Source organism: Pongo pygmaeus, chromosome 1 (assembly GCF_028885625.2).
Source record: "Pongo pygmaeus isolate AG05252 chromosome 1, NHGRI_mPonPyg2-v2.0_pri, whole genome shotgun sequence".
Lineage (NCBI taxonomy): Eukaryota > Metazoa > Chordata > Mammalia > Primates > Hominidae > Pongo > Pongo pygmaeus.
Window position 1 is genome coordinate 19,041,378 of NC_072373.2, and position 19,427 is coordinate 19,060,804.

General features: G+C 44.7%; 1 protein-coding gene across 1 annotated transcript in view; it reads right to left on the reverse strand.

Annotated features, from left to right (window-relative positions):
• GALNT2 (polypeptide N-acetylgalactosaminyltransferase 2) overlaps positions 1 to 19,427 on the reverse strand; it is a 216,239-nt gene that overhangs the window by 27,114 nt on the left and 169,698 nt on the right. The window contains exons 4-10 of the mRNA XM_054468572.2: positions 18,616 to 18,714; positions 18,308 to 18,375; positions 18,003 to 18,068; positions 11,253 to 11,374; positions 8,496 to 8,583; positions 5,371 to 5,458; positions 4,092 to 4,195 (exon numbers count right to left, since the gene is read on the reverse strand). Of these exons, the coding sequence (XP_054324547.1) occupies positions 4,092 to 4,195; positions 5,371 to 5,458; positions 8,496 to 8,583; positions 11,253 to 11,374; positions 18,003 to 18,068; positions 18,308 to 18,375; positions 18,616 to 18,714 (635 nt within the window). The remainder of the gene's footprint in view (positions 1 to 4,091; positions 4,196 to 5,370; positions 5,459 to 8,495; positions 8,584 to 11,252; positions 11,375 to 18,002; positions 18,069 to 18,307; positions 18,376 to 18,615; positions 18,715 to 19,427) is intronic.

The following is a 19,427-nucleotide window of genomic DNA, read 5'->3' on the forward strand; positions in this document are numbered from 1 at the left end:
AACCCCAGGATGCATCTTGGCTTTTCTCATCCAGGAAAAAATAATCCCTTCCCTCAAATGGAAGAGTTTATTAAATACAAGTCCCTGTGTATTAGCAGGCTCAACCTCCTGGCAGAGTCTGGACTTACGGACTATGGACTTAGGGACTGCCTTATGGACTATGGTAGTGACCAAGGACAGTCAAGTAACTGACTGATATCTGCATGCTGCTCGCAGGCTTGGACCAGTCAGTAACCAACAGGCCCAGGTAGGAATGCTCCCTGGGGAAGGCTGCTCTTCACTTGCTTCAACACAGAACTGACCTGCAGGAGAAATGAGATGTGTGGGGCTAGGCACTACCCATACCTACTTAAACACACAGACTGCCCTGGGCATTGGAACTTAGTCGAAGCTTAGACTGACTGGTGCGCCTTTCGTGACACACAGGTACCTTCCAACCAGGTACCTGCCCTTATCACCACTGACTAGGTGAGTGACTGGAGTCTGAGTCAGGGGTCCGACTGAATGCAAGAAACAGATTCAACAGAAAACTAAGATAGAATTTTCTGAAAGGCAAAAAACAGTTTTTCTTCACAAGGTTTGTATAATACAAAAGGGAATTTTCCTCTGTATTATCTAAGATCCCTAAGAACATGTTAGGGAGGCAGGACAAAAATCAACAGAGTTACTGCGAATGACAGGACTTCATTTTTTTTCTGGCTGGATAGTATTCCCAGGAAATTAAGTGAAATAAGAACAGAAAGTTGAATACCACATTTTCACCCATACGTGGAAGCTAAAAAACATTGATCTCATAGAAGTAAAAAGTATAACGGAGGATAGTAAAGGCTGAGAAGGAAGGAGTAGGGATTTGTTCAATGATACAAAATTACAGCTAGAGAAGAGGGATCTTGCTGGTGTTCTACAGCCCTGTAGGGTGACTCTAGGGACCCATAATATATACATAGTTTCAAATAACCAGAAGGATGATAGTGAATGTTCCCAATACAAAGACATGATACATGTTTGAGATGATGGATATGCTAATTTCCTTGATCTGATCACCATACATTCTATGTATTAAAACATCACTATGTGCCCCATGAATATGCACAATTATTATCTGTCAGTTAACAAATTAAAAGAAGTATAAATATACACATATAAAATCTATAGAGTGTGCAGTCACTGTCACCAATGCAGATTGATCAGAAATAGGGTGGGTCCATCACAGACCATACAGTGAGTTGATGGCAAATCCTGCAGGCAGTCAACCTAGTTATGGCAACAGGTACCCAGACTGCCAGGCACATGGCAGGAAATACAACACAGGGGTCAGAACACCATGAGTTGCTACTTGGGTCCAGCAAACTAATGCCTCACTCACTAGGAATGGGTGATCCATGCAGCTGTTACGGGGCTTTAATAAGCAACTCTCTTGTAGTAATAGAAAATGTATGGTTACAATCACACAAGCATAAGCAATGAAAGTTTCTGACTTTACTTTTTACAGTTCCCAACAAAACCTAAGAAGTTGTCGGCTGGGTGCAGTGGCTCATGCCTGTAATCCCAGCACTTTGGGAGGCCGAGGCAGGTGGATCACCTGAGGTCGGGAGTTTGAGACCAGCCTGACCGACATGGAGAAACCCTGTCTCTACTAAAAATACAAAAAATTAGCAGGGCATGGTGGCACATGCCTGTAATCCCAGCTACTTGGGAGGCTGAGGCAGAAGAATCACTTGAATCCGGGAGGCAAACGTTGCGGTGAGCCAAGAATGTGCCACTGTACTCCAGACTGGTGACAGAGCGAGACTCCATTTCAAAAAAAAAAAATAAATAAAGAAGTTGTCCCTACTTCAGAAAATAAAATTTAAATATCCATTTGCCTCACCACAAGATTTAGAATCAGGGGCTAGGAAATCCCCTTGGCTTCTCTATGGGGAATCTGTTTAGCCAACAAGGGATCCTTCCAGGGCTTTTGTGGGAGATTTTCAAGGCTAAGCACAACTACAGTACCTTCAGTGCTGATTTCATTTGAACCCTATAACTTTGAGGATAATTACTCAGTAAAACTCAATGGCTTTTTCATTAAGCAGTTAGTGTTTACATCTTGGTTCTGAGACTCTGGGCAAGGTGCATGACCTCTGCAGACCATACTCCACTAAGAAAGCACAAACGGATGATTCCCTGGAAGTACTCAGCACCATCCTTGCACCACAGGGATCTAGAGAAGCACAGATAATGCCCCCAAGGAGGCTTACCCCCATCGTTAGAGCTAAGGGTTAGGTTCTTGGTCCTCGGTTTTAATTGATTAAATGACATAAAGACTTACATGATTAGGAAAATGGGAAGCTCTGGTCATTCCAGTGGGCCACACGTTGAGGAGGTGGTTTTGGATCTTACTCGGGCCTCTCTGCACCACACACCTCTCCCAATGCACACCCACAGAGGCCCCTCAGGCTGGCAATGGCTAGTAGTGTGCACGGCCCCCAGAAGCAGAAGCTAGAGCAGTTCTAAGAAGAAAGGCTCATGGCATGGCCTTCTCACGTGGAAGCCCTTGAGCCCGCCGAACCTCACTGGGAGTCCAAGTCCTCGGCATAACCCAGGAGAGCCCGTCACGGAGGGACAGATGCCCCAGCCTTCTTAGGCAGAGATGCGCTCCTGCTTGCAGGGTTCATCTTCACCCCAACCTGAACCGCTCAGACCCTAGAACCTCCTAGGCACAGCTACATAATAAATACAAACACCAAACCACAATAAAGCAGCTCCTTAACAACAAATCTTCCCCCCAATCTCTGGGTAAATGCCTCCTTAGATATGTAAATCAACACTCTTCCTACAGGATGACACAAAATGCTGGCTGATGTCTCATTTCAGCTAATAGTATGCAAACTTCTGAAAACCACACTGTTTCTGAGAAATGGCCACCTACGTGATACGCTGCCCTACTGGGCACCCTGGCCTGCTGGATTTCCACTAAACCATTAGGGGATACCCATGGAACAGGGTGACAGAACTCTCTTTAGAGGGTTAACAATTCTGCAGCCTTTTGTACTCAAATGACTTCAATCCAAGCTTTCCCTAGAGGTTAATGTATCATTTTTTAAAAAAACCCAAAAGGAGTTTGACTCACGGTCCCTCCACCCACGCAGTATAGTAATTGAGCCTGAAGAAGCTTTCAACATCAAACCAAGGCAGAGAAATCCTCAAAGATGAGATGGTATCACTGACTCCAACATCATAAAACAATGGAAAAATAATAGGCTAGGCTAGTCTTTTCAAGTAACAAAAACTTTCAAAGTCTCAAAACTATTAAAAATGAGTGGCCTCATTTTTCCCTCTTTCCTTCTCCCCTGTCCTCCAGGGTACACTCACCCAAGTTAACAACACTCAGCAGCCCAGGAGAATTTACTCAGAATGTCAAGCATATGAAACAAAAGGCTTTAATTGAAACAAGCAGAAAAGAAGAACTCCCCCACTCCAAACCCTAAACAAACAAAACACATCTTTTCATCTTTTATGCAGTAAATATAAGGCTACCAATGTAGACCATAATGTGTAAAATTGTGCTGTGCCTAAACCTGGGTAAAAATGATTTGCATGGGGTATTTAAAAACAAAAAAACAAACAAACAGAAAAACAAATGAGAACCATTCACAAAGGTAGTCGAGAATGGATTAAGTGCCAAGGCCTCCCTGCCCCATTGGATTTTCATGATTTCAATTCAATCAATCCCACCAGCCTTGCCAGGGTTCATTTTCCACTCTCCACCACTCAGCTTGAATCTGAGCTCCTGGACTGTTTCCCTCTGTTTTTGCAAGCCTGAAACATTCCAAACACTTGGGTTCAGATGCCTTGAAAGAGTTTGCATTTCCCTTCAAAGATTTTATCTGTATTCTGGCATCCTCCACTCTAACTTAGGGAGGCACATTTTAATGCCCAACTCATGAGACTTTCAAGAGCAAAAGGGGTGTTACGTATGTGTTTGCAAGGATCGATTAAGCCCAGTGAATGGTCACTCTGAAGCCTTTTAAATTTTTTTTCCAGTTGGCACCCTGCCTTTTGCAGAGCTGAGGCACTTCTCTGTCCTGAGATTTGAGGCTTGTACATACCTAGGTTCTCTCCTCCCCACACATCCATCATCATGTCGTACTTCCCCAGTTCTTCAAAATAGAACTTATCCATCACAAACAGCCCACCAGCAATCATGGGGGTTCTAAAGAGGCAGAAAGAAGAGCGGGGAGGGAGGAGAGGGCAAAGTCAAGGTTAGATTGCCAGCACCCTTGCGCCAAGGCCAAGCCTTGATTCCCTAACAATAAGCTGATCTTCAGAACAGCCACACTGTCACTGTTTTCTGCTCAGTGCCCAGCATGCCACTCTCTCTGCTTCACCACTGCTGCCTTCAAATGCCTCCCCCACTGTCCCTGCCTGGATGTTCCCACAGTGCCAGGGGCTGAACTGAGCCTCCCCTATGCAGGAGCGACTGCTGGGGCTGGATCGCTCACTGACATGCTGCCATAGGCAAAGAACTCAGCCTTTCTGTGTGTCAGTTTCCTTATGGGGTAGCTATGAGGATTGCAAAAAATCATGGGCATAAAGCCCTGAGCATGCTTAGGAAATGCTCCACAGCACCAGCTCTCATTATCACTATCATAGATGAGGCTCCACCTCCTACAAGGGAACCCACCATGCTCCTCACTTCATCACCCCAGGAAGGGGTTGACAACAGATGTACGCTGAGCTCCCTACTTTGTTCCCAGAAGAGATGCTGTGCGAATTCAGTGTAAAGTGCTGGGAAGGTTGATAGCACACTGCAGATGTTGGCTAAATGTCAGCAAATATATTTCAGCGCTAAGTACTCTGTGAATGCTATCTCACTTAACCGTGTGCCAACTTGGAAGAGGTGGCCCCCTTCTCTCCCCAGCTAGAGAAGGCATCCTGACTCTCAACCAGGAAGCCCACTGCCTGGCCTGGGAATCTTAGAGCATGGGCTTCATGAGCATGGGCTCCCTCCTCTGCAAGAGAGCAAAGGCCTGCTGGGCAGGGGCAAGCCTCCTGCTGCCCATCAAGCCCCTTTTCCTGGGCCTGGGGTCAGCTCGGAGATCCTGCTCTGCTACAGAAACACTCTACATTATCAACATACAGGAATGCACAGACCTAGCAGATAGGCCTTATAAACCTATGTGAGACTTCAACTCTGGAAAAGAAATCTCCAAGGATTTTATTCTATGACCTGGTGGAAGGTGCTCATCTTTGAGCTAAGACGAGGGGAAACTGCAGGGCAGAAGGTGAACAGCCCCTACTGGGTCTCCAGGCGGCACGGGCCCAGCAAAGAAGCTGGAACCTGGGGTCTCATCTGGGAGGGGCACCCTGAAGGATGCTGGCACTTACTTTATAGGGGCGACTGGGTTCCCCTGCCGGGACCTTCTCTGCTCAGGCGTCATGTAATCCCACTTGAATACCAAGTTCCAATCAAAACCTGCCAGCCAGGAAAAGAAACAGGGTGTTGACAAGAGACTGGCCACTTCCTCCCGACACCCCCATTCCTCACAGCTTAAAAATATTCGATGTTTGGAGAGAACTCAATGAAAACCAAAACAAAGCCAAAAAAGAAGGTGTGGAGGAGAGAGAAGGGGACTGGGGGCGTGGGTGTAGCTGAAGAGAGAGACCAGCAGTGAGGGTGAATGTTGAAATCTTCTCTCTGCCCCTCCCTAAAGAAAATGTGAGTCAGGCTTTTCTAATATTGAAATGTGTAAGAACAAATGAAATGTGGGGAGAGAACTGGGGTCTGTGTGGTGATAACCAGGGCATGTCCAAGGGCTATAAGGATGTGAGGAAAAAGAGCATCCAATATGAAAATCAAGCCTTGGTACCTCCAACACTGCCCCAGGGGAAGGCAACGCTGGGGAGGGAACAAGGCTTTGTCAATTCCCTGGGCCAGCAAACTTCAGACTGTATTTGCAGCAAGAATGGAGTGGGAACATGCTGGGAATATGAAAACTTCATGGGAAAATGAGCCAGCGGAAGTTGCCAAGCTGGGCAAATAAGCTTCAATTTCAGATACATTTGGCACCTGTTGCATTTCATTTTTGGAATCCTCAGTCCCCTGAGGATGGAAGAGCCTGGACCCTGTATGTACCTGGACTTGGTTGTGGGCATCTGCATGGCCTCAGGTCTCGCTCTTGCTCCCAGGGTCACACGCATAGTGCCTCTTGGAGGCCAGCAGGCCCCACCTGCGGAAGCTGTCCTGGTGCATCAGGAGGCCACTTCTTGGCAAACACATGGCTCATGGTGCTGCACTTCCAATTCCAAGGGTCTGACAGCCAAACCTAATGACTCTAGGGCCATGCATCTTTCAATCCTCTTAAGCTCTCTGCCATCAGGCTTTTTGTCAACAGGGCTTTTGCAATGCCCAAGTTTGGATTTGTCTGCATGCTTTGAATTCATAGTCTGCCCGCCCTGACAGCCCCAGTGACTGAAGGATGGCGGGTGGGGGTTTCTGAGCGTCCTGGGCTGGCCAAGAATTTATGGCTCTGGACAAAGAGGTCTCCCAGCTCCCTCACTGCAGGATAGAGTGGCCTCAGGCAAAGAGAGAGGGAAATGGACAGGGGCCCAGGCAGTGGGGACAGGAATGCACAGAGAGGAGACCCCTGCGGGCCCCTGAGCTGGCTCTTATCATGGTGCCTCAAAGGCCATGAAGGCAAACCAGAAAAACAATGTCCTGGCTGTTTCACTAACAGAGAAGGTTAAGGATCAGCTGACATAACCTTTCCTTAATTTTTTTGATGTTACTATTATCTTATTATTTATTTTATTAATTTGGTCCAAAGAGACAGGCTATAGCAGATTAAAGATCTGCTAAGAATGGCATCCTTGATTTTTTTTCTAAAGGAATTTCATAAAATGCTCTTAGGGTGAACGTGGCCCCGTTCCTCTGACCCAGAAGACCTGTACCCCCACACGGAGCACCTGGCTGTTCTTGCCTCTGCTCTGACATACGCAGCTGCTTTGTGAGAAATAGAGCCTGGTAGATCTCAGCTCTTCCAATACTTGGGGAAATACAACATTCTGAAAGCCAGGCTTTCTAGCTATCTAAGGATGCCTCCTCTTTAATGTCCCCAAACATTTTACTTCTTACCATTTGCTGGGAATCCTTCCCGAATGTTATGTTTCCCACCCTAGGTACAGTCCTTCAAGCATGCCCGCCCTCCCGCTGATATCTAATTCCATTACGCCCTGTGTGGCCAGCACAATTATCATCCCATTTCCCAGATGGGGAAGCTGAGGAGCAGAGGCAAAACGGCCTGCTCACGATGACGGGGCCTGCAAGAGGCAGGTGGGGCCAAAGCCCACAATGTCTAGGACCATGGCTGAGTCTCCCTAAAAAGTCCAAGTACTCTGTTTTCTGGGGTTAAGGCTTGCTTCCACACATATGTGTATGTGTATGAATAAATAGGGTCTCACTGTGTCTCCCAGGCTTGTTCATGGCTCACTGCAGCCTTGACCTCCCAGGCTCAAGTGATCCTCCCACCTTAGCCCCCTGAGTAGCTGGCATGCCACCACACGCAGCTATTTTTTTTTTTTTTTTTTAATAGAGACAAGAGTCTTGTTATGTTGCCCAGGCTGGTCTTGAACTCCTGGGATCAAGCAATCCTCCCACCTTAGCCTCCCCAAAGTGCTGGGATTATAGGCGTGAGCCACTGCACCTGGCCAAGGCCCTATTTTAGTTTTACTGTCTTCTTTTTTGATGTTAGACCATCAGTTGACCCTCTGCCCAGTGTCTATCTAGAATAGTTCATCTTCACACAGATGAAAGCTCTTTGAGGTCTTTGATAATTTTTAAGAGGGTAAACAGACAAAGTGCTCTTGGGGCTCCAGGGTGGGTGCCGTGAGGACATACAGGAAACTGGTGTGGTCATTCCAATGAAAGGGGACCGGGATGACGTAGGTACAGGTGTTGGGCTGGGAAAGAGGGGTACAAGAAACCATGTTACATGCAGGGGGCTGTATCAGCAGAACAGGGTCACACGTGGGCTTGGTGAGGGAGAGGGGGTTGAGGATGACACAGGTCTCCACCTGAGCAACCAGCAAGAGACCAGGCTGTCAGAGAAATAGCCGGGGTGAGCAGAGAAGGCAAAGACAGGCTCCAGCCCCTTGAATCCCACAAAGCCTCAGCTCCGTGAAGCTTCTCACCCCAGATTCCTGCAAGGAGGGCTTCATCATCTCTGATCAAAAAGGATGCCATATCTGTTCATGGAACCACATGGCTCGCAAAAGTGACAGGTGGTCAAGGAAGAGGAGAAAGGGAAACCCAGGAAACTCTTTAAGGGAGCAAGTCTATTTTTTTTTCTCTGTATGAAGTCCTACTTGTTAAGCACACAGGTGCTTTTTACTCAGAACACACACTACGGCGTGAACACTGTTGTCACTGTCACTCCTGATAATGAGAGGGAGTGGTGATCAGATGCTGGTGTAGACGGGATGAGCTAGGCAGGGGCACCATGACAGACACCTACCGCCCTTCAAGTCAGCAGATGCCCCCACATACTGAAAGTTGTCCATATTAATGACATCGATGATGGGTGACACAACCCGAGTCCTGTCCTAAAATACAAACAAAGAGAGGAGTAGTTATCAAAATCCCAGCAAAACAAAAAACCTACCCAACCATAGAAAGCATTAGTGTTAGGCAGGCACAGGGCAAACCCGAATGGCCCTTACTACCTACTACCCTAGGCCCGCAAGAACCCAGCCTCCCCACCCAGACCCAGAAGGTCTTGCTCTTGGCCATCCACAGATGTGCTGTGGCCCGCTGGGAGGCAGGGAGGGAGGTCAGGAGTGGGAGCGTAGCAGGAGTCACTCTAGGAGTGGAGACACCCATGGTTATGGGACAGGTAGCCATCAGTTCACCCAGCTAAAGGCAAAAACTGTGTTGCTGTGTCCCAAGGGTCCTTTTCTGTTTGCCCAAATACCATTAGTGATTTGTGAGCTGCAGTAAACCTCAGGAATGGAATCACTGCTAAAATGCCCATACATCAAAATTAGGAATATATCTCTATGTGGGAATGTGTGTGTGTAAGAGATGTGGTAAGTATCAATATTATCACAGCAGAAGGTTAACCAAATCCACTAGAGATTTCCAGATTCTAAGTTTGCCTCATCTGTAATTCTATCTTTGTTTTTTGTATTTTGTTGTTGTTGTTGTTTGTTTGTTTTGAGACGGAGTTTCACTCTTGTTTCCCAGGCTGGAGTGCAATGGTGTGATCTTGGCTCACCGTAACCTCCGCCTCCCGGGTTCAAGTGATTCTCCTGCCTCAGCCTCCCAAGTAGCTGGGATTACAGATATGCGCCACCACGCCCGGCTAATTTTTGTATTTTTAGTAGAGACGGGATTTCTCCATGCTGGTCAGGCTATTCTTGAACTCCTGACCTCAGGTGATCCGCTGGCCTCGGCCTCCCAAAGTGCTGGGATTACAGGCGTGAGCCACTGCATCCGGCCCCTATGATTCTATTTAAAAAAAAAAAAAAAAAAATCCCCCTCGACTGAGCCATGTCTTTATGCCACATTGTCATCATTCTGGTAAGAGTTTGTGAACATAAGGCCTTTTAACGTCTCTAATCTCTTTAAGCTCAAATGACAGACGCTGGTGAGAGACCCTGGACTGTGCCCCATGCTGACAGTTAACCAAAGAGCAAGTGTTTTCCTTGAGCCACTTAGAGAACCCTTATTAGCCAGAAGAACGATTTAGGAGTACAACTTAGTAACAGAACCAGCAGAGCTAAGAACATACTACATCAGAGGAACAGGTGAAGGAACATGCCAATTAAGAACACGCAAACACTGCAAAGCTCTGTAACACCCAGGTGCAAATTTACAGGGAAAAGTAACCTGTGTGGTGCATTGAGGGCAGAGAAGAATACAACTTTCCTTGCCTGGCTCAGTCTGGTTCTAGGTGTATGAGTTAAAGGATATAATCTACTTTACATTTTGTTTGATAAGGCTCGATTTAGTGAAAGTTAATAGGCTCGGCACTTTCTCACCTTAATTTAGGAGCAGGTGTTCGAAGCAGTTCTGACAATCTGACCACTGAGCTGAGTGGCCTTCGCACACCCAAACACTGCCATGGCAGTTTTGGTTTTGACTGCACTTCCCTGAGAGACAGCCTGGCGGAGCGTAGCCAGGGAGAGCAAGAAGTTGTGGGGTTGGGTTGGGGTGGGTGGGGATTCCAGGGCGGGTTCTTCTTGGATATAGCTGTGTGCACATGTGTTAAGAGAGGGGCTCAGATAGGGATTTAATGAAACTGGCTTTGCAATCCTGGCTCTGCTACCTGTATGATTTTGCGTGCATTATTAAAGTTCCCTGAACCCCAGCCTCTTTACCTGTCAAACGGAGATAACAAGTGCATTACAGGTAACATATATAAAAGGCCTAGCATGTAGCCCCAACTTGATAAAGGGTAATGAATATGATTTTCATAATTCCTAGTAGCTTGTGTTTACTTAGTATTCCATGACTCACAGCCCATCAGCTATCCTTGCTATGCTTAGGCAGAACTACTTGTTCATTTTCTATTTCCTTTCATTAAGTTTGCTTTATCGCCCCCAAGGAAGTGCTTTCTTAGTAGGAAGGAAAGAAAAGTCAATAAAACAAGCAGAAGGCAAGAGAAATGACAAAAGGCCAAATGTAATATTAGCAATGAAGTTTCTAGAAAGCAGAAGGTGCAGAGGTGTAGCTGCGGATCACCCTCTGACAACCCCACCAGTCCCTGTATGCTTCCTAGCCACCCCCGGCTCCCACAGGAGCCTGAAAGCCTGCTGGGCTAACCTGCCCAACTCACTAAGAGCAGAGAGGTGGCTCCAGGGACAGCTTCCCCAGCACACCCCGCTCTGCGAGCTGCAAGAGACGGCACTTGCTAGATGCCGGGCAACGTTCTAAGCACTCTGTGAAGCTGTAGGCGGGGAAGGAAACTGCTCCCGTGAAAAGGGCTGCCTTCAACTAATCAGGCTCTCACCAGCCTCTGCTGATCCTCGCCTCCTACCTGTCAACGGATGGTTCCTCCTACTGATGGATTCCTACAGCCAGTAAAACAGTCTTTCTACAATGCCCCAAAGGCATTTTCTTTCTGTCAAGGAAAACTGCAGACGGCAAGCTCAGCCCCTTCCAGGCCTGATGCCCCACTCCCCGCGTTACACCTCCCCTGGACCATGCTCCCCTCTGTCCCCTCTACCAACCACCCACCACCTGACCCCCCTCCCTGCCCCCGTCATCTCACCTCTGCCACCCTCTCCAGGAGGGGCTCCAGCCAGTGCTCATTACACTCACAGTGACTGTCCAGGAAAGTCAGGACCTTGGCTTGGGCAGCATCGGCCCCCCGAACCCGTGAGCGCATCAGGCCTGCGGAGGTGAGTTGGAAAGCGCGTCAGGAGAGAGAAGCCACGGGGCCAGCACAACCCCATGCCAACCGGCAACGTCTCCCTGCCCGCAGCTCTGCAGCCTGCTTTCTGGGCATAGAGGTTACTGTAAACTTGCTGGATGAGATCCAAATTGCCCCGTGGTTACCAAGACAGATTATTGTCAGAACTTTTAATTTTAATAGTTATATTGGATCACTGGGAGGACAATGTTCTTAGAACCACCGTCTTCTGAGAAAGGCCCTTTACATTACTGAAGTCTCCTTTATCAAGTAACCAAAATGTGGAACTTTTATAACTACATTCCTCTGACACAGCAACAGTTTTCTAACTAACTGGGCTAAGGAAGGTGTCACCCAGAGACTTCCAGTGCTAATGGTGTTGATTTTAGTGGTGATATTTGTAACAGTGTTGTGAATATCTCTGTCTTCTAAGACTTATGAGGAGCTAAATAACACAAGTTGCAAAGCCCTGCTGTCTGCCTTTTACATAAAATTAGTTATACTATTGGTCAAATTCTACAATTTATATACTTGTGATCTGTTAATAATGTGCATGTTCATTATGACACAAAATATAGATAGTGTATTTCAAAAATTAGCCGTGGGTGGTGGCCTGTGCCTGTGCCTGTGGTTCTAGCTACTTGGGAGGCTGAGGTGGGAGGATCACTGGAGCCTGGGAAGTGAGCCATGATTGCGCCATCACACTCCAGCCTGGGTGATAGAGTGAGTCCCTGTCTCAAAATAAATAAAAAATAAAATAAAATAAATAATAGTATATTTATCCCTGGATGTTGTGATCATAAACGGCTTTTGCTATATATGCTGGGCTTTCTATGTGAAGATGCTGCAACTATTCATAACCCGTGAGGACAAGTCTGCTAAGTACTTTTTTCCACTGAAAATGGGTTTTCAGTGATTCCTATGTGGCTGCATGCTAGAACAGGGAAAAAGACTAAAGATTTCAAGTTGTGATAACTGCAGAACAACTTGTATGGGGCAAACCTTTGCTCCGACAATTATAAACTCTGAGCAAAATATAAAAAGCAGCAATTTGAAAGCCAGAAGCAGACAGAAACTAGATAGGATCCAACCCCTTAAAATAAGAAAATAACACTGAGCAAGCTCCATGTTTATATGGCGTTTTCCACGAGGATGCTCTCCAATCCACTGCAATGCAGCCTTTTTTGGCTTGAGTTGTCACAGGATAGAGAGTTCAGAGCTTCTGGTATCTGGAAACTGAAGAAGATCCTGGAAAGGAGGTAGGCCCCAAATCTGGCAATAACCTCCTGTTAAATCTTTGGCTGACTTCTGAACCATGCAGGAACCAAGTCCAACATGAAAAGCAACAGTTAGAAGGCAGAAAAAACTTGAGTTTCAGCTGCTATCTACTGCAGAGAAAACAAAGCTTGGAATTTGAGTCCTGCCAAGTGTGACATGCTTGGTAAAGATCTCAATTCTTCTATAGGAACTTCAGAAAGACCACACATAGGAATATAGACTATGTATCATGAATAAGGGACTCATAAAAACAGACTCGTGGCCAGGCGTGGTGGCTCATGCCTGTAATCCCAGCACTTTGGGAGGCTGCGGTGGGCAGATCACCTGAGGTCAGGAGTTCAAGACCAGCCTAGCTAACACGGTGAAACCCATTTCTATTAAAAATACAAAAAATTAGCCAGGCGTGGTGGCGTGTGCCTGTAATCCCAGCTACTCGGGAGGCTGAGGTAGGAGAATTGCTTGAACCCAGGAGGCAGAGGTTGCAGTGAGCTGAGATCACACCATTGCACTCCAGCCTGAGCAACGAGAGAGAAACGCTGTCACAAACAAACAAACAAACAAACAAAAACAAGAAAAAAAAACCATACTCATCCTAGCAAAGTACAAAAAAGAGCCTACAGCAGTTCAGCATCATCATCTGGTAATTTAATTGCCCAATATAACAAAGATGAATACTCTTTAGAGAAAGATAACATAATCCAGTGTTTCTACAACATATCATCCACAATGCCAATTATAAAATAAAAAATCACTACACATGAGAAGAAATAGGAAAATGGAGACCACACCAAAGAGCAAAAAGTCATCAGAAGTTCACCCTGAGATGACCCAGAGGTTGGAATTAGCAGGGGAGGATTTAAAAGCAGCTATTATAAATATGTTTAATAACTCAAAGGCAACAATTTTAATGAGCGAATGGGTGGGGAATCTGAGCAAAGAAATAAAAACTATAAAAAAGAATCAAATGGGTATTCCAGAACTTAAAAATGAAATTATCTGAAATGAAAAATCCACTGACTGGTCTTAATAGCATAATGGAGATGGCAGAATGACTAGTGAACTTGAAGATGGAACAACAGAAATAGATCCATCTGGTGGACAGAGAAAAAATTAAGGGGGAAAAAGTCTAGTCATCTATAGGACAATATCAAGTGGTATAACATATGTGCAACTGAAGTTCAAGAATGAGTCAGAAAAAAATACATGAAGAAATAAAAGGCCAGTCATTTCCCAAACTTGGTGGAAAACATCATCTTACATATTCAGTTTACATCAGCAAACTTGAAGCAGGATAAATATAAAGAAAACTAAATCTAGGCACATTATAATCAAATTGCTTAAAAAAAAAAGAACAACAGATATAGAGACAACCTGAAAAGCAGCCAGAGGAAATGACCCATAACATACAAAGGAACAACAGTATGAATTTTCTGAGACAGAGTCTCACCCTGTCACTCAAGCTGGAGTGCAGTGGCACGATATCGGCTCACTGCAACCTCTGCCTTCCAGGTTCAAGCGATTCTTCTGCCTCAGTCTCCCGAGTAGCCGGGACTACAGGCGCATGCTACCATGCCCGGCTAATTTTCGTATTTTTAGTAAAGACGGGGTTTCACCATGTTGGCCAGGCTGGTCTCAAACTCCTGACCTCGTGATCTGCCTGCCTCGGCCTCCCAAAGTGCTGGGATTACAGGTGTGAGCCACCGCGCCCCACCTGTAGTGAAACCTTTAAAGTGCTGCAAGAAAAATTAATTGTCAACTCAGATTCCACTGAGAGAAAATAGCCTCCAATAACAAAGGAGAAAAAAATTCTTCAGATAAAACCTGAGATTGTGTTGCCTATGAGAAAAAATTCTAAAGAAAATTATTTGGGCTAAATAAAAACTCCAATCTATGGAAAGAAACAAAGATACTACAAATGGAAAATATGAGGATAAGCTTAACACATCCACATATTCTTCTCTTTATTTAATAGATACTGACTATTTGAAGTAAAAATGTAACACTGTGTTGTGGGGTTTAAGATGTACGTAAAAGAAAAACATGATAACGATAGTACATAGGAAGGGAAATGGAAATGCAATTTAACTATCATAAAATTCTTAAGTTTAAAGTGGTATGATGTTGACTCTTAGGCAGACTGTCGTAAGTTAAAGCTGCATGTTGTAATTCTCAGAGCAACTGTGCATACATGAACAGTATTGCTGAAAAGCTACAAGAATAATTCAAACGGAATACTAAAAAAATCAATGAATCCAAAAGAAGGCAAGAAAGTAGGAACACAGTTACAAAAAGCAAAATGCACATGATACAAATAGAGAAGAAACAGCCGAAGAGCAGACCCAAACCCAATCACACCAATGATTACACCACATGTAAATGAACTACCCTCAATCTGGGTGGGCACAATCTAATCAGCTGCCAGCACAGCCAGAATAAAGCAGACAGAAGAATGTAGAGAGACTGGACTGGCTTGGTCTCCCCCGGCCTATATCCTTCTTCCATGCTGGATGCTTCCTGCCCTTGGAACACTGGACTCCAAGTTCTTCAGCTTTGGGACTACTGGACATTCAACCACAGACTGAAGGCTGCACTGTCAGCTTCCCCACTTTTGAGGTTTTGGGACTTGGACTGGCTTCCTTGCTCCTCAGCTGCAGATGGCCTATTGTGGGGCTTCACCTTGTGATTGTGTGAGTCAATATTCCTTAATAAACTCCCATTTATATATACATCTATCCTATTAGTTCTGTCCTTTTGGAGAATCCTGACTAGTATAAAAGCTAAATATTGGTTCTTTTAAAAGATGAACAGAGTCGATAAACAGCAGACAGATAAAGAAAATAAGAAGATATAAATTACCAAAATCAATAAAATAGTAATACTAATCCGACAAAGTGTAAAAAAGGAGACAATATCATAAGCAACTTTGTGCCAATAAATATAAAAACGTTGATGAAATACAAAATTTCTTGAAAGACAATTACCAAAACACACAAAAAGAAACAGCAGATCTGAATAGGCCTATATCCATTAAAAAGATTGAATTAGTTATCAAAAATCTTTCTATAAAGAAAATTCCTGGTCCAGACTGGCTAATTCTATTAAACAGTTAAAAAAGAAATAATTAAAATATTATACAAACTCTTTTAGAAAATAAAATAGAAGGGCACACTTTCCATCTTGTTTTATAAGGCTAGTAAACCGTAATGCCAAAACTGGAAAAATACATTTTAAGAAAATTACAGACCAATGTTTCCCATAAACACAGGTATAAAAATCCTTAACAAAAATATATTAAAAGGATACTGTATCATGACCAACTGGGGCTTATACTAGGAATGCGAAGCTAGTTTAACATCTGTAAATCAACCAATGTATTTCACCATATTAACAGATTAAAAAAGAAATACCACTAGATTATCTCCACAAATGCAGAGAAAAAGATTTATCTCATTATTAACATGGTTTTGGTCCTATTATTGTCATTAAATAGCCTGTAGGGCCTTGAGAAAGCCACCTAGCCTCTTTAGGTTTAGTATTTCCATCTGTAAAATGAAAGTATTAGGCTCTCAACTTCCACCGTACATCGGCATCATTTTAGCAGCTTTTAAAAACGCAGCTGCCCACACCCCACCCAGAGAAATCCAGAAATTTCTATTTAATTGTGAATGAGGGCAAGACATGGTCCTAAATTCCCTAGGTGCTTCTAATAAATTGCTAGGTTAAGAATCAATGCACAATAAAATCCACAGAAGATTGATCCTAAGACTGCTCTTTCACTACCATAATATTTTAGGCAATTAATTTACTTTGTCATCTAGTGGCATCACTACAAGCACTTTGTGTGTATGCTTACATAGATGGGATCTTATACACACACATGGGTACATATATACATGAGTGAGTGTGCAAGTGTGCACATATTTTCTCATTCAATTGTTACAGACTTCAGCTGTTCCATATAGGCTTTCCATAATCTGGCTTCTCCCAACCCACCCTTCTTATGCCTTCCCCGAAACAACATATCAGCACGGGTTCAACCCAAATGAACATTCTAGTGGAAAGTTAATACTGATAAGCATTGTTCTGATTTCTAAGCAGTTTAAAGACAAAGACACTGTTAGATAAGGCTCGTAAGTGATTTACAGTGCCAACACTATCTCTCTTTCCTCCTTCCCCACTTCTCCTCCTCTTTATTTTATTTTACTTTTTTTCAAAGCCTGTGCCAGGTGATGGGGTAGGATGGCAGATACTTTGGGTTTAAATTCATAAAGTTATTTTGAAGGTGTTTAGGGGGCAGCAAATTGCCCCCTTTTTGGTTTATTCCAGGCTTGGTGGACTGATGTGAGTCTGGCAAACAGAGCTTGTTTAGAAGGCAAGGCTTATCCCACTGTTTATGTATCTTGAATGTCCAGCTTGATGACCCTAGTTGGTTAAAATATGACGCTGTTCTAACAGGCTCAATCACTGTGTTGGCTAATAAGATTCTTGGTAAGAAAAACTTCACTCCTTGACTCCAGCTGGAGTGCATACGTAACAAGAAGAAAGAGTTTTACACTGATGAAGGAATACAATCACCACCCCTGGATCAACAGTCAGACTTAAACAGCAAATGTGGCATGGGTTCCAAAGCTCCGTGATTTTCCTATACTGAAAGATTTCTCCCAACCGTAGAGGAGCCTAACAATTCAGTCATCAGGGTCTCTAACAGCACTGACACACTGGATGTTAATTACATTGTGACTGGAGCTTCTTTCCCAGACACTCCAGTGTACTACTTTCCTCCTTTACAGCCTCTCTTCTAACTGCCAATAAAACAGTCTTCACGAACTCAGCTCCAGCACAGATAAGACTGACAGAAGGTTCCGAGGCTGGCATTTGCAAAATCACATGAGCATATAATTGCAGTACTCTCTCCCCATTTTGGATGGTTCACCTTCAGCAGGCTGTCAAACTTGAATCCTGGTTATTTTATCAGATGCCTGGAGCATGGAGTCATTCAACTTCTTATTGCTAAATCTTTGTTTTTCTTCTAAACTTTTGTACTCAAGGGACTGATAAGACTTCCTAGGTTGTGAAAGACAGAAGCCAATTTTCTAAATACATAAATAAAAATGTAATTTGATCTCGCTCTAATATACAAATAATGTCAATTAGTCAAGCTTTTAATGTCTTTCCTGTGTTTGCTGGGAGAAGTCTCCCAAGTGGCTCTGGTAGAGGGAGACAGAAAAAAGCTAGACAATTAATTGCTCTTTGAGCTAAAGCACTTCTTTCTGTTATTACAGGAAAAGTCAGAATTCAACTGTCTTGGTACTGAATTAAGAAGAATCTTACCTTCTCGTCGATCATTTCTAAGAACTCGCACTTTCTCAATTTTCCCCAAGAGAGCCCCGTCCTCAGCTAGGAAAAGAAAAGAAGCAGAGCATTTTGAACCTGGAGTTCATAAAGGGCTTTGCATTCAACCACAGCATTCTCAATCATCTAAGGGCCGATTATCTCCTTGGGGCATCACAGAGGCACCTCTTCTTTCTGTGGATCTGATTTCTGGCTTGTTCACTCCTCATTAGCACCCCTGCTACAGGAAGACTGGTGCCCAGAGAAGAGCCAGACACAGGGATAAAATCAGTGTCAGTACTCACGATCATTGCTGTAGTCATCCACCAAGATGATTTCTTTTATGAGATGGGGCGGGCTTTTCTTAAGCACGCTAAGAAAAGATAAGAAGATAAAGTTTATAGGTCTTTTAGGGGTATAAACTTTTAGCCTGGGGTAGAAAATTCTCACATGTTGGTCCTAACCCTTGGTTGGAGGAGCTACACACCGCGCCCTGTGCTGAGCAGTCAGGAGACCCTGTCTGCAGCCCCCACTGACAGCCCTGGTCTGACTGTGCCTGGGACACAGCTAATGTCTTAACACCCCTGACAGGTAATGCATCTCCTGGCCTCACCTGACCACGGTCCTGAGCAGGGCCGACCTGGCTTCATTGTGAAACGTGATCACCACGCTGGTGGCCGGCAGATCCACCCGCCACTGCTTCCGCTGACACCTGCAGGAAGAGAAAGATGGTCCTCTGAACAATGACCCCCAGAGCAGCCACAGCTTGTTTAGCCCTTGAGAGAACAGGCAGACCAACCAACTGGGATGGACAAGCTATGATTAACTTGTTATCTGCAGAAGTTCCTGGCCTGTTCTGAGATGAACTGCCAACGGGACATAAGGAAACAGAAAAACACAACCGGAGTTACGTTCTGAGAGATGAACAATTTCGGCAAAAAGTAACATATTGAGAACATCTTTCTAACACGTTAAAAAAAAGTGTTTTAAAACAGTGAAATCTCATTTCTACTCTCAAGCAGATACACCTCTAGAGATGCGCTTTTCACAATTTGCAGTCGTAATTTCCGAAGGACAGAACCAACTGTGTGCCACTGCTCTTTTCTTGTTTTCTACATTGCCTACAACAAGCATGTGGTACTCCGGTGGTATCTGGAACTTGGCTCTCACCATGAACAGCGGACCCACTGGAGGTTTTCCCTTCCTGGGACAGCAGGGATGCATGTCCCTTGCCCTGGAAGGCCATCCCCAAATACCCCAAAGGGCAGTGGTGAGATGAAGATGGGGAGATGGAGTGAGGGTACAGTCAATGGGACTCTGAGCCTGCCTGAGCTCTCCTCTTCCAGCAGTAGGGAAGAACCCTGGGATCACCTCTGCACAGAAGCTGATTCGGAGGCCAGACCTACAAAGCAGGGGCAGATTTCA